Source organism: Herpailurus yagouaroundi, unplaced genomic scaffold (genome assembly GCF_014898765.1).
Source record: "Herpailurus yagouaroundi ecotype Mexico unplaced genomic scaffold, PumYag 205, whole genome shotgun sequence".
Taxonomy (NCBI): Eukaryota; Metazoa; Chordata; class Mammalia; order Carnivora; family Felidae; genus Herpailurus; species Herpailurus yagouaroundi.
This window is the reverse complement of record NW_024412436.1, coordinates 15,379,464-15,390,923: the sequence shown is the minus strand read 5'-3', so window position 1 is coordinate 15,390,923 and position 11,460 is coordinate 15,379,464. Positions and strand designations below refer to the sequence as shown.

At 55.8% G+C, this 11,460-nt stretch overlaps 1 protein-coding gene across 8 annotated transcripts in view; it reads right to left on the bottom strand.

Annotated features, from left to right (window-relative positions):
- Window positions 1–2,621: 2,621 nt before the first annotated feature.
- The window catches only part of TLR5 (toll like receptor 5), a 16,245-nt gene continuing 7,406 nt past the window's right edge, over window positions 2,622–11,460 (bottom strand). For 2 of the 8 annotated variants that reach the window (XM_040451972.1, XM_040451971.1), the window contains exons 2-7: window positions 10,538–10,666; window positions 7,958–8,083; window positions 7,593–7,726; window positions 7,281–7,333; window positions 6,712–6,789; window positions 2,622–6,547 (exon numbers count right to left, since the gene is read on the bottom strand). In XM_040451972.1, the coding sequence (XP_040307906.1) occupies window positions 3,355–6,027 (2,673 nt within the window). In that variant the 5' untranslated portion in view covers window positions 6,028–6,547; window positions 6,712–6,789; window positions 7,281–7,333; ... (1 more) ...; window positions 7,958–8,083; window positions 10,538–10,666 and the 3' untranslated portion in view covers window positions 2,622–3,354. The remainder of the gene's footprint in view (window positions 6,548–6,711; window positions 6,790–7,280; window positions 7,334–7,592; window positions 7,727–7,957; window positions 8,084–10,537; window positions 10,667–11,460) is intronic. The other 6 variants (XM_040451973.1, XM_040451978.1, XM_040451976.1 and 3 more) reach the window with 5 other exon arrangements.

Below are 11,460 nucleotides of genomic sequence, written 5' to 3'. Positions count from 1 at the left end.
AACATTATATGCACCATTTCCCGTGTATACTGGTCTGCTGAAATGATGTTGTTTTTCTGCGTGGGTGGCTTAATCTTAAAATTCCAGTTAATTCTATTTTCTCTGTCTTCTGCCAAGGACAGAACTTAGTTTCCATTTTATGTACATGTATTGATTATTCATTCCCATCTGCGTTAGATTATTAATTGGTTGTAACGTAAACGTGGTCTCCCTCCTGTGGTCCTCCATGTGGCTCTCCGACGCCCTCAGGTAGGTTTTAAAGCCGGTTTCCCAGCTCCCCCCGACACCCCCAGAGGAAGAATCCAGAGGAACCCCTGCAGACAAGCACCGTTAATGTGTCGAGTTCTTCCTTCCAGCATCTCCAGATCTGTCAACACACGTCAGAATGCTCCTTCTTGATCTGACCTTGGGACACTTTGTACCCATTGGCAGCGACGGGCGCTTACCCGTCCTCCCTGCCTCTCCTTTCTCCCCACCGTGTTCTTCCGTAATTCCAAACGTTCCGCCACGGTCTATTTCACGTTATGTCAGGACTATGTGAATGTCGTTCGTTGCGGATTCACATGGTTGGGAGGGAACTTCCAAAGTCAAGTGTATTGGGAGCGATGAGTGGGATTCCCTTCCAAGTCTCAGCTGCCCCCAACAGTGTCCTGGATTTTCCAGAATAGTCTTGAATACAGCAAGGTGTCACCATTCTGAGACTGGCTGTGGCCCCTCCCGCCTGGGACGGACCCGGGGGCCCTCCATGGTCGGCGATGCAGGAAGCGGGATGTCCTGGCCCGGCAAGGAGCCCAGTGCCCACGTCCCGCTGGCCTCATGAAGCGAGACTTGGGACACTGGCCGCCAACAGAATTCCAAGTGTTGGCTCTGCTGATGGGAGGGAAGGCGAATGAGGGGCATATGACAAAGTTTCGGGTCTTTGTCAGAAAAGAGAAATTCGGGAATAAATTAGAGTGGCCTGTGGGTTCATGGCGGCCAGGATGTCTGATGTAAATGGGTGCCCCATAAACTGACAGAAATGACCAAAGGTGCTTTTTGAATGTGTTTCATCAGGAGAATTACTGCTGTTTGTGTTTTGAGCACGAGGATTAGAAGAGGTGGATGGACGCCCTCACGTCCGACGTTGTCTGTACCCAACCTACCGTCCCTACAAATATACTTGCCTTGTCCTTCTACGGGCCTCGGTTTGGCTTGGAAACTAGTCATGGTGACAGGTACCCAAAGCAAGGGGGCACCTGGGGCAGCGCTGCCCCAGGACAAGGGAGCGCCCCGCCCAGCCAGCCTGTTCCTATGGGCCGTCCAGATGAGGGACAGGGTCAGGGCCGTGCAGCCACGTTCCTGCAGCGAGCCCGTGGGGCAGGAAGACTGTCCCGAGACGCCGGCCTTTGACCGTCTTCTGGATCCCTGGTGGGGACTGTCACGGCAGCAACGTCTCACCGTGATGCCTGTTTCACTGCATTTCCTAGTCCTGGGTCAAGAGAGGCTTCTCACCCTGTCTTCCTTCCCGTCTTCCCACCCCTCATCCCTCCCGTCGCCCCATCTCTCGAACCAACCTCTCCATCCCGTCATTCTAGCCCAACCCCAGGCTGCTGACTGAGGCTGACTGTCCCCCACCCCCACCCCCAGGGGCCCCAGCCATGCTGCAGGGTCTGAAAGGAGCCTCAGGCTGGAAACCCCCCACCCCCACTCAGCACCTGCTCTGGCAGACCTCCCCTCCCCCAGGAGCCAACATGGACACCAGGGATGCCGGCCCACTGGGCCTTCATTCGGCACGTACTATGGGCCAGGCACCGCAGGGGCTTAGGAGACCATGATGAACGACACAAGGTCCCTGCCCTCGGGGCCCACAGTCCAGGCGCAGCACAGTGCCAGTGACACAAACGCGTCGGCTTACAAGGAACGGGCAGTTGTGCTAGGAGGTTCACCAGGCAGGTTGGGATGAGGACGGAGAGAAGGAATCCCTCCTGACACCGTATGTGGTCTGTGCCGGCCGGGGGGGGGTGGGACACAGAAGAAAGGTCCCCCCTGGAGCCTGCAGTCAGAGTGGGGAGCAGCCGACAGGCTCCCAGCTCTCGGAGAAAGTAGAAAGTGCTGGTCTTAGGAGAACAGGTGAGGTGCCAAGAGTTTGCACAAAAGGGAGGCCCACCAGGGGGCTGGGAGAACATTCCAGAAGGAAGAGGTAGACTGTGGGACGTGTGTTCTGGAGGAGTCAGGGCAGGGGCACAGAGACAGGAGGGTGAGCGCCGAGCCCAGGCCTAGGGGCTCCTGGATTTGGGGGAGGAGGTGTGCGAAACCCCGGGGTGACTTTGGCACACCTTCCCTGGTTTTCTTTATACCTTCGCAGAAAAACGTTCCTGTATTAAAATCAACATGGATGGGGCACCTGGGTGGCTCAGTCGGTTAAGCGTCCAACTTCGGCTCGGGTCATGATCTCACAGTCTGTGGGTTCGAGCCCCGCATCAGGCTCTGTGCTGACAGCTCAGAGCCTGGAGCCTGCTTCTGATTCTGTGTCTCCCTCTCTCTCTGCCCCTCCCCTGCTCATGCTCTGTCTCTCTCTGTCGCAAAAATAAATGAAAACATTAAAAAAAATTTTTTTTAATAAAAAAAAATCAACATGGAAAAAGACAGAATGCAAAATGTATATAGATTTCTTTTGAGGTAAAAAAATACAATCTCAAGGAAGTTTCGACTGCCAGCAAAGGTGCCCCCGAGTGTGCATCCCTGTGGCCGACAGGGCGACCGAGGAAAGGTTTGAGAAGCCTGACATCCTTGGTAGATACGAGCATGCCCACAGACGAGACCAGGCCCAGAGAGGGCACATCAGGCACTCTGGGTCACACAGCCCGCAGGAGCAGAATCAGGACTCAGACCAGGATGTGGGCCTTGTTCTTCCTGCAGCCGCCAAACGGCTGATGAGTTGGAGGAAATAAGGCTGACAAAGAACGTTCTCGGCCCACAGAGGTGAGACCTCGAGGGTCAGAACAGGAAGCGTGGTATGGCCCCGAGACATCTAGCGATTCTCGTCCCGGCCTCCTCGGGATCACCCCTACCCGGAGATGAGGCGTGACCCATACCCAGCAACGGCACTGTTCCCACAAGGGGAAGGAAACCCGCCTCTTCGTCCGTGTGCTCATTTAGTGTTGTTCTGCAGGGACGGCCTGAGTGCTGGGGAAGGGTCTCCCGGTGCCCGTCCCCCGACCGGGGCACGCCCTGTGGTCGGCACAACGGGAGAAAACAGTTCTCCCCTCCATGGTGGGGTCAGGGAGACCGGGCATCGTGTTGGTACGAAAACCAACAGCCCGTCGTGTTCCTAGTAGGAAAGACAAGCTACGAGAAAGGACCCCAAACGGTAGCTTAGCACAGACGCAGAGCTGTCTGTGGCTTGGGATTAGCGGATGAGGAGACGCTCACTATGGTTTGTAGCTGAATGTCGCCGTCTCTCTTCGTTCCCTTTTCTTTCTTTAGAAGGTGCTGAGAGAGTTTATTAAGAAACCAGTCGACATCTTGGAGGTCTTCAGGCCACCTCAAATACTGCCGCTTCTGCACGAATCCCCTGAGAGACTGATGCTTCATCAGCTGGTACTGGGACAGGGACCCCACGACCACCAGGATGAGGGCACCGTCGAGGTCAGACACACAGCGGCTCTGGGCGTAACTGAAGGCTTCGAGGCACCAGCCGTCTCGGAGGAAGTGCCTGCTCACGAGACAGACCACCTTCCTGCTGCCCCACACGGCGTCCTGGATGTTGGCGATGTGGTCTTGCCCCGGGACAAAGTCTCTCTCCTCGAAGCACAGGTTGAATCTGTTTTGGTCGCTGTACTGAGCATCTAGGTGCTTGAGCAAAGCGTTTTGCACCCACTCAAAGTCCTTGTTGCTGAAGCACAGATACGCGTCGTATTTGTACACGTCAGACCCGCTGCCCTTGGCGTGGTCCGTGGACAGCAGTCTGCAGGCTGCCTTGTAGCAGAGGAAACAAAGCCCCCGGAACTTGGCGACCGTGAGGACAGCCGTGAGGAACAGAGTCACGGTAACACTGGATAAAATGAAAAGGGACAACTTCAGGGACTTTAAGACTTCCTCTTCGTCACAACCCTCCATGGACACAGAGGAGAGGGAGGTCCCAGCAAGCGAGGCGGGGTACATGCAGAGGACGTCTGCATGAGACCCAAGCACAGTGACGTTGGTCTGGTTGAGCCAGCTGATGAAGGGACGGAGTTCACACTCACAGATGAACTTGTTGTACGTTATGTCCACGGCACTGAGGCCCTCAAACAGATCGGGGTCAGGGGACAGGAGCTGGTTTCTGGACACGTCCAGGACTTCCAAATTAGCAGGCAAGTCGCCGGGAGAAAGAACGGTGAGCCTGTTGGAGCTGAGGCTGAGACCCCTCAGTGCGGTCAGGTCGCTAAATACTCCTGGCGGAAGGAAATTCAGGTAGTTGTTATTTAGATACAGGACCTGGAGCCGGGAGAGCCCCTTAAAAACATCCCAGCAGAAGCCGGTTTCCCAGGCCAGCTGCAACATATTTCCTCCAAGGAAAAGCTTCTCCAGGCTGAGGCTCCCCGCTGGGGCATGAGCTGGGTTGCAAGAAGAAAGGCGGTTTTGATTCAGAATGAGGATCTGGAGGTGAGGGACCCGGAGAAGGAAGTAGAGACTGTCCAGATCTTCTAGCCTGTTCTCTGACAAGTGGATGAAGTTGGCCGTAAGCCTTACGTTCGGCAAGGTCACCAGTTTATTGCTGCCCAAGAAGATAGTAGGGATGCTCGGGATGAAAGAAATGGTTTTAAGGGCATTATCGCGGAGATCCAAGGTCTGTAATGTTTTCAGGGACTTGAATGTCTGGTCCTGAATGATCCCAATGTGGTTGTTTTGAAGGTCAATATAGGCTACCTCAGGCAGTCCACGGAAATCAGAATTATAAAGCTCGCCCAGAAGGTTATGTGACATGTTGAGAACCTGCAGGCTGTCGAGTCCATAAAACGCTTCCCCTGCAATCTTGTTTATTTTGTTGTGGGCGAGGTTCAGGACCTTCAAGTGCCTGAGAGACTCAAAGAGCCTAAAGTTCAGAGAGAAGATAAAGCCGTGTGAAAGATCCAGACGTACCACTGAGCTCCTGGCCAGGCCGGCAAATGTGCTCCGGTCAGGGTCCCGGATGTTACGGAAGCCAAACCCAGCCCCCATGATGTGGTAGGCGAGAACCAGAGAGGAGGTCTGGCTCCCATTGATGGCCCTGCTGAAGTTCCCCGTGACATCCGCGGTCCAGCCGTTGTGAGAAACATCCAGGGTTTCCAGCACCATGTCTCTGAATGGGTTCATACACTTGGCCCAGTCCATGGGGACCCTGCTGTACAAGCCATTGGTGGCGAGGCTTAAGAAGGAGAGCGTCTTCCCTTGGAGGGGCTTGAGCTCCTGTTCACATACGATGGGTATCTGGTTGAGGGAAAAATCGATAGACTTCAAGGAATTCAACTCCCGGAATGAAGGATGAAGGTGAAGGCTACGAATCTGATTTTTGGACAGGTCCAGGCGAGTCAAAGAGTCCAGGTTTCGGAAATAACCGTCTCTTAATACGGCATCGGAGAGAGCACAGAAGAAGAGTCGAAGTTCCAGCAGGTGGGGCAGCCCCTGGAAAGCGTCGAGATGCAGGAAATGCATGTGGCTCCCGCCCAGGTCCAAGACTCTAAGATTGGGCAGGTTTCGGAAGGCCTCTCGGTCAACACGCAAGGGGGTATACTGAGTCCCGAGCTCCAGAAGCCCCAGCTGCTCCAGGAGGGGAAATGAGGAGGCAGTGACAGTCTCGATGTAGTTGAAGCTTAGCAGGAGGATCTCCGTGGTGCCAGGCACCCAGGGCACCTGGGTGAGGTTGCAGAATCGGTACAAGGCTAGCCGACCATCCGAGGAGCAGGAAGAAAGCGCCAGCACAGGACTGGCCACGAGCACTACTCCGAAGACAAGGTCAAGGGGGTCTCCCATGATCCCGCGGAGAAGACGGGAAAAAGAAGACACAGCCGACCGAGCTCCAGGCATGGCGCGCGGGCCCCTGGGACATGGGGGCTCCCGCACGACCTGCCTGCTGCCAAGACCCTTTGTGGGTGCGGCTGTGGGGGGGTGGGCCTAAAGGTAAGCACTATTCCAAGTCCTTCAGAAACATTCAGTCTTTGTAGTAACGGTTCATTAGTTCACGCAGTCGCTTACTCAAGGTCTGCGCAGGCAGCGGGAGAAAGCTGCAGGTGGAGACACGTCCGCATGTCCCCTGGGCCCGTTCCCAGACAGCCGGCTCCTCGGTCCTCCGTCCGCAGCCGGGCCGCCTCAGCGCACCAGCAGGGGTACTTTATGCCACTGTCCACAAAGCATCACAGGATGGGTCTAATGCGGACGAACCAGGCGCCCCTGCCAGCCAGCCCGCAGGGCTGTGTGGATGCTCGGCGGCACAGCCGCATCCGGCCTGGTGTTCCCAGTGCGGGGCTGTGGGGTCGGAGGAAGCGCGGGGGGATCGGCCCTTGGAGCCCCCGCGTCTGGTGCCTGCAGCCCATTCAATGGGCTCTCACTGTAACGTCAGAAGTAAGGAGAGACTGATGCGGCTCAGGGGCCAGGAGGAGGGACAGGGAGAGGGGAGGGGAGGGGGGAAAGGGAGGGGGGGGGAGGAGAAGGAGGGGTGGGGGAGGGGGGAGACGGAGGGGTGGGGCAGGGGGAGGGGGGAGAAGGAGGCACCTGCCGTAAGCCTTAGTAAGCCTTGGCTCTGCTGGTGTTTTGCTCCAAGTGGGGGCTGGTTTCCATGGAAACCCGAGGCTGTGACACACAGATTAGAGCAAATCACAAGGAGGCATCGACTCCGAGTTGACCCCAAGCATCAAAACCGGGCATTTAATAATCACTGGGAAGAAGTCGGCGATAATGTTGATCCAATCTGATCATTTTTCACCATCGCTGCCCAAGGCCTGAGGCGGCAGCCACAAGTCCCCCGCACCTTCCAGGGTGGGTCGCCCTCCTGGCAGCCTGGGGACTCTGCTGTCCCCTCCCTGCACAGAGCCCTGGGGACGACGGCCACAAGGACTTCTGTGCTCCAGCTCTGTCTCCCCAACAACTTCTTCGACAAGTATGTGGGGAGTGTCCACTAGGTGCTGGGCACCTTTCGGGACCCGGGAGAGAAGACGAACTCACAAGCCATGACTGTGCTCATGGGCTCACGTGCTGGTGCAGGGAAGCAGCGGAGGGGGGACACCCAACAAAAGAAGGAAAAATGGAGACAGGGACCGCCAGGGCTGGGTGTTGGTTGCTACTTGGACAGTGGTCAGGAAAGCCCTCTCTGTTGACATCGTGCCGGAGCAGAGGCCTGAAGGCAGGAGGGAAAAAGACAGGCCCGTATGTGCGGGGGGAGGAGCAGTCAGCACCAGGCCCGGGTGACCGGGAGTGCCAGCGTGGCGCTCCTGGCTGCCTCTCCAAACTCTTTCCAACCTCAGGGCCTTGGCACATGTTGCGTCCTGTGCAGGAACGCTTTTCTCTCTGCTCCTCACATGGACACTTCCTCAGAGAGCCTCCCCCACACTCACTATTTGCGGTAACTCCCCTGCCCCCAACTCGCTCAAACACACCTTGTTTATTCCTTGCCAGGCAACCATCACAAGCCCTTAATTATCTGGCGCAAACACTGGCTGACTTATCTGCCGTCTCCCTCCCTTACGAGGCCATATTCTCCATCAGCACAGCGAGGATGGAAGGATGCCTGCTGCTGAGAAGAAGAAATGCGAAGTTGAACGAGTATCACTGCCAATAAGGGAACAACACTGATCTGTTTGGGGAACTTGGTCTCTGCTGAGGCAGAAACCATCACCCTGGGTGAGACTTCCTGTGCGGAACAGTGGCTCCTGATGGGGAAGCTGTCTCTGCGGGAGCGTCCTGTGAGCGTGCAGGTGTCCGGGCCACAACGCGCCCCGGGAAGCAGGGAGGCCACACGCACCTGGTCCTGCACAGGCGGAGCTGCTCAGCTCCAGGGACGATGACCCGCCGGGCGTCCCTGGAGGCCGAAACTGTCTCAAAGTGACCTCAGACCCTGACTCTCTTCTGCAGGCCAACAAAGTATTTCCTTTTAAAGTTTGATTTATTTTGAGAGAGAGAGAGAGAGAAGAGAGAGCTCAATTAGAGGAGGGGCACAGAGAGACAGAGAATCCCAAGCAGGCTCTGCTCTGTCAGCACAGAGCCTGATGTGGGGCTCGATCCCACGACCCCAGGATCATGACCTGAGCCTAAATTGTTGGAGAAGCTGGAGAACACCAAAGATGGCCAATGGGGCTAAAACAAACTCTGGTCTCTAGCTTAGAGACCCTCCTCCGGGTTCTTCTTTCTTTCTTTGCTGCAGCTTGCGAACCCCCCCCCCCCCCGGATGGGAGCTGATGACGATAAATTACCCTCCGCACTTGCATCTGGCGCTCAGATCTTTGGAGAAACGGTCTCCTCTGAGCCCGCCGGTGTTAAATAAATCTCCAATCCACCAAGATCTCTGAGTGCCGCTTGGGTTTTCCGCCAGCGTCCCAGCCTGGTCCCGTAACAAAATCAAGAGTTGGTCGCTTAACTGACTGAGCCACCCAGGTGCCCCTCAACAAAGTATTCTCGGCACTGTTTCTATTCTGAATTTTCCAGACATGGGATCTGACAAATCTAGGGAAGATCGTACCCTGCTCAGTTCGCAGCTATAAACAAGGAGTTAGTCACCATTCCGGAAAATCTCTTCCTAGTGACCTGGGTCTCCATGGGAGCCATGAACAGTGCCATCTGGGTGGACTTCCCGGGGACAGTGCGTGACCCCGTTTATGTGGCCCTCATTTCTAGATGTCAAAGGTAATAAAACTTTAAGAAATGTCTGTTGAATATTTTCTTCTCTTAAGTCCAAACTTATTCCTTATAAGTGAGTGTGAGAGTCAAAATAACTCCCTTTGCCTTTTAGTGTGAGGACATATTAGTTCCTCATCACTTACATCCCCTTTCCTTTTCTCGTTATATTCCTGTCAGGGCGTTATATTGATTTAACATCGTGTTTATAGATTAGATTATACCTATGCTTCAACTTCAAAATGGAAAAGCCGTCATTTAAACATTTGTTATAATATGGGTGCTCTTCTGGGGCCCCTGGGGGCTCATGTGGTCATGATCCCAGGGTTCGTGGGTTCAAGCACCATGCTGGCAGTGTGGAGCCTGCTTGGGACTCTGTCTCTCTCTCTCTGTCCCTCCCCCCTCCCACTCTCTCTCTAAAATAAATAAAATGAAAAAAAAATTTAAACAAGGATTCTTTTCTTTTTTATTTTTATTTTTTTTTTCAACGGTTTTTATTTATTTTTGGGACAGAGAGAGACAGAGCATGAACGGGGGAGGGGCAGAGAGAGAGGGAGACACAGAATCGGAAACAGGCTCCAGGCTCCGAGCCATCAGCCCAGAGCCCGACGTGGGGCTCGAACTCACGGACCGCGAGATCGTGACCTGGCTGAAGTCGGACGCTTAACCGACTGCGCCACCCAGGCGCCCCGATTCTTTTCTTTTTTAAAAAAAACTTCAATGTTTTTTTAAAATCTATTCTTGAGAGAGAGAGGGAGAGAGAGAGAGAGAGAGCGTGCACGCACAAGCAGGGGAGGGGCAGAGAGAGAGGGAGACACAGAATCCAAAGCAGGCTCCAGGCTCCGAGCTGTCAGCACAGAGCCCGACGCGGGGCTCGAACTCACGGACCGCGAGATCATGACCTGAGCCGAAGTCGGCCGCTTAACCGACGGAGCCCCCCAGGCGCCCCACAAGGATGCTCTTCTAAGCACTGTGGCCATAGCCTCTTCTCCCCACGTTCACCACAAGCTCTGAGATGATTAAAGCCAGATATTCTTTGAATCCTATTTTTTCCACCCACATAGCAAGTGGTTGTCCCCCCCCCCCCCCGCCCCCGACGATCAGACCGATGCACGCGGTGGGGAGGCCCTTGTCCTGGAAGACGGGACAGATGCAGGGGAGAATTATCAGAAAGAAAACAAAACAGTGGGGGCCCATGTGGGCATCAGGCTCCTGGGAAGCCCCAGAGGTGAGCCCCAGCCCCGCCCACCTCGAAAGGGACAGCTCAGCAACAATGCTGTCCCTGCCATCCTGCTGCTGACAAAACCAGCCGGCACCTGCATGGACAGGACGGGAGGCCGTCCCCGCAGGGCCCTAACTCTGAGCCCTGGCTTCACCCCGGGCCCACACTGACACTGGGGGAAGGAGGTCTGTTGTTCTCAGGCAGCAGATTCTCAGATGTGCTTCAGGAGGAGAGCCGAGGGCGGGGGAGACACATGGTAGGGGGACGACCTCACTCTGGGTTTTCTGTGACCTTCTTCCCATCTCCCAGCGGGAGGGGACAGGGACAGACGAGGCCCAGCCTCCCTGGCCAGATGCACACCACACTCTAAATGTCTTGAGGTCACAGACCGACCCCTCTGAGACTCCGATAGCTCTGGTTCCTTGCCCTCCAAAAACGCACGTACGCATCACAAACCCAATTTTGCACCATTTCAGAGGGTTCACTGACCTTCCAAAATCCTCTCCTTCCAACCCGCAGCTTCACAGACAGCCCGGCACGCTCCGTATCCCGGGACGCGGCTCAGAGCGCGAAGGGCCTGATGGCAAATACTTTAAGCTTTGCAGTCCAACCTCTGTTCTAGAACAGAAGAGAAACTCTGGTTCACAAGTGAGGATTTGAGGGGACTGTAAGATACACGCGTGCCAATACGGAACCACCGTATTTGCCGGGAAGATGCCACCTGGTCCCCAAGCTGCTGATTTATTCAACCATCAGAATGATTTCTCCTCTTACGTAACAGACAGAAATCCCTGCAGAGGCGCGTAGCTCAGAACAGCGGAGCTGAGCTTTCTAGTTTCACTTCTGTCTTTTTGCAGACAACCCCTCACCGCCCCGCGGTGTACCCGCCGGACTCGGCCGCTCGACCCTGGATTTGCAGCAACGGGTGACAGAGGAGATGACAGAGGCAGTGCGGGGGGCCAGGGCCCCTGGACAAACAGAATTTACACAAAATTATCTGCGCTCATGTGGCATGACCAAGATACCATGCAGACCGGCTTTCCTACGACGTACAGCAAGGCAGGACTGAAGCGGACTCCGAGCGGGGGGCTCCGGGACAGCGGAGCCGAAAGCCGTCAGGAAGACACCACGCGGCGCGTCCGGAACGGGAGCCGGGAGCCCACGCGGAGTGAAGAAAACATGAACCCGCACTGGTGTCGGGCAGCGGGTGGAGCAGCGAGAACCAGGCTGTGAAGCTGCTTCAGACCCGATCCAACCTCAGAACCTGGAGACCATCCACCGTCCTGGACCCACAGCCCCTCCCACCCCATCCACCATACTGGACCCTTAGGCCCCTCCCCCCAACCGTCGTCCTGGACGCACAGCCCCCTCCCCCCGTCCACAGCCCCTCCCCCCGCCCACCATCCTGGACC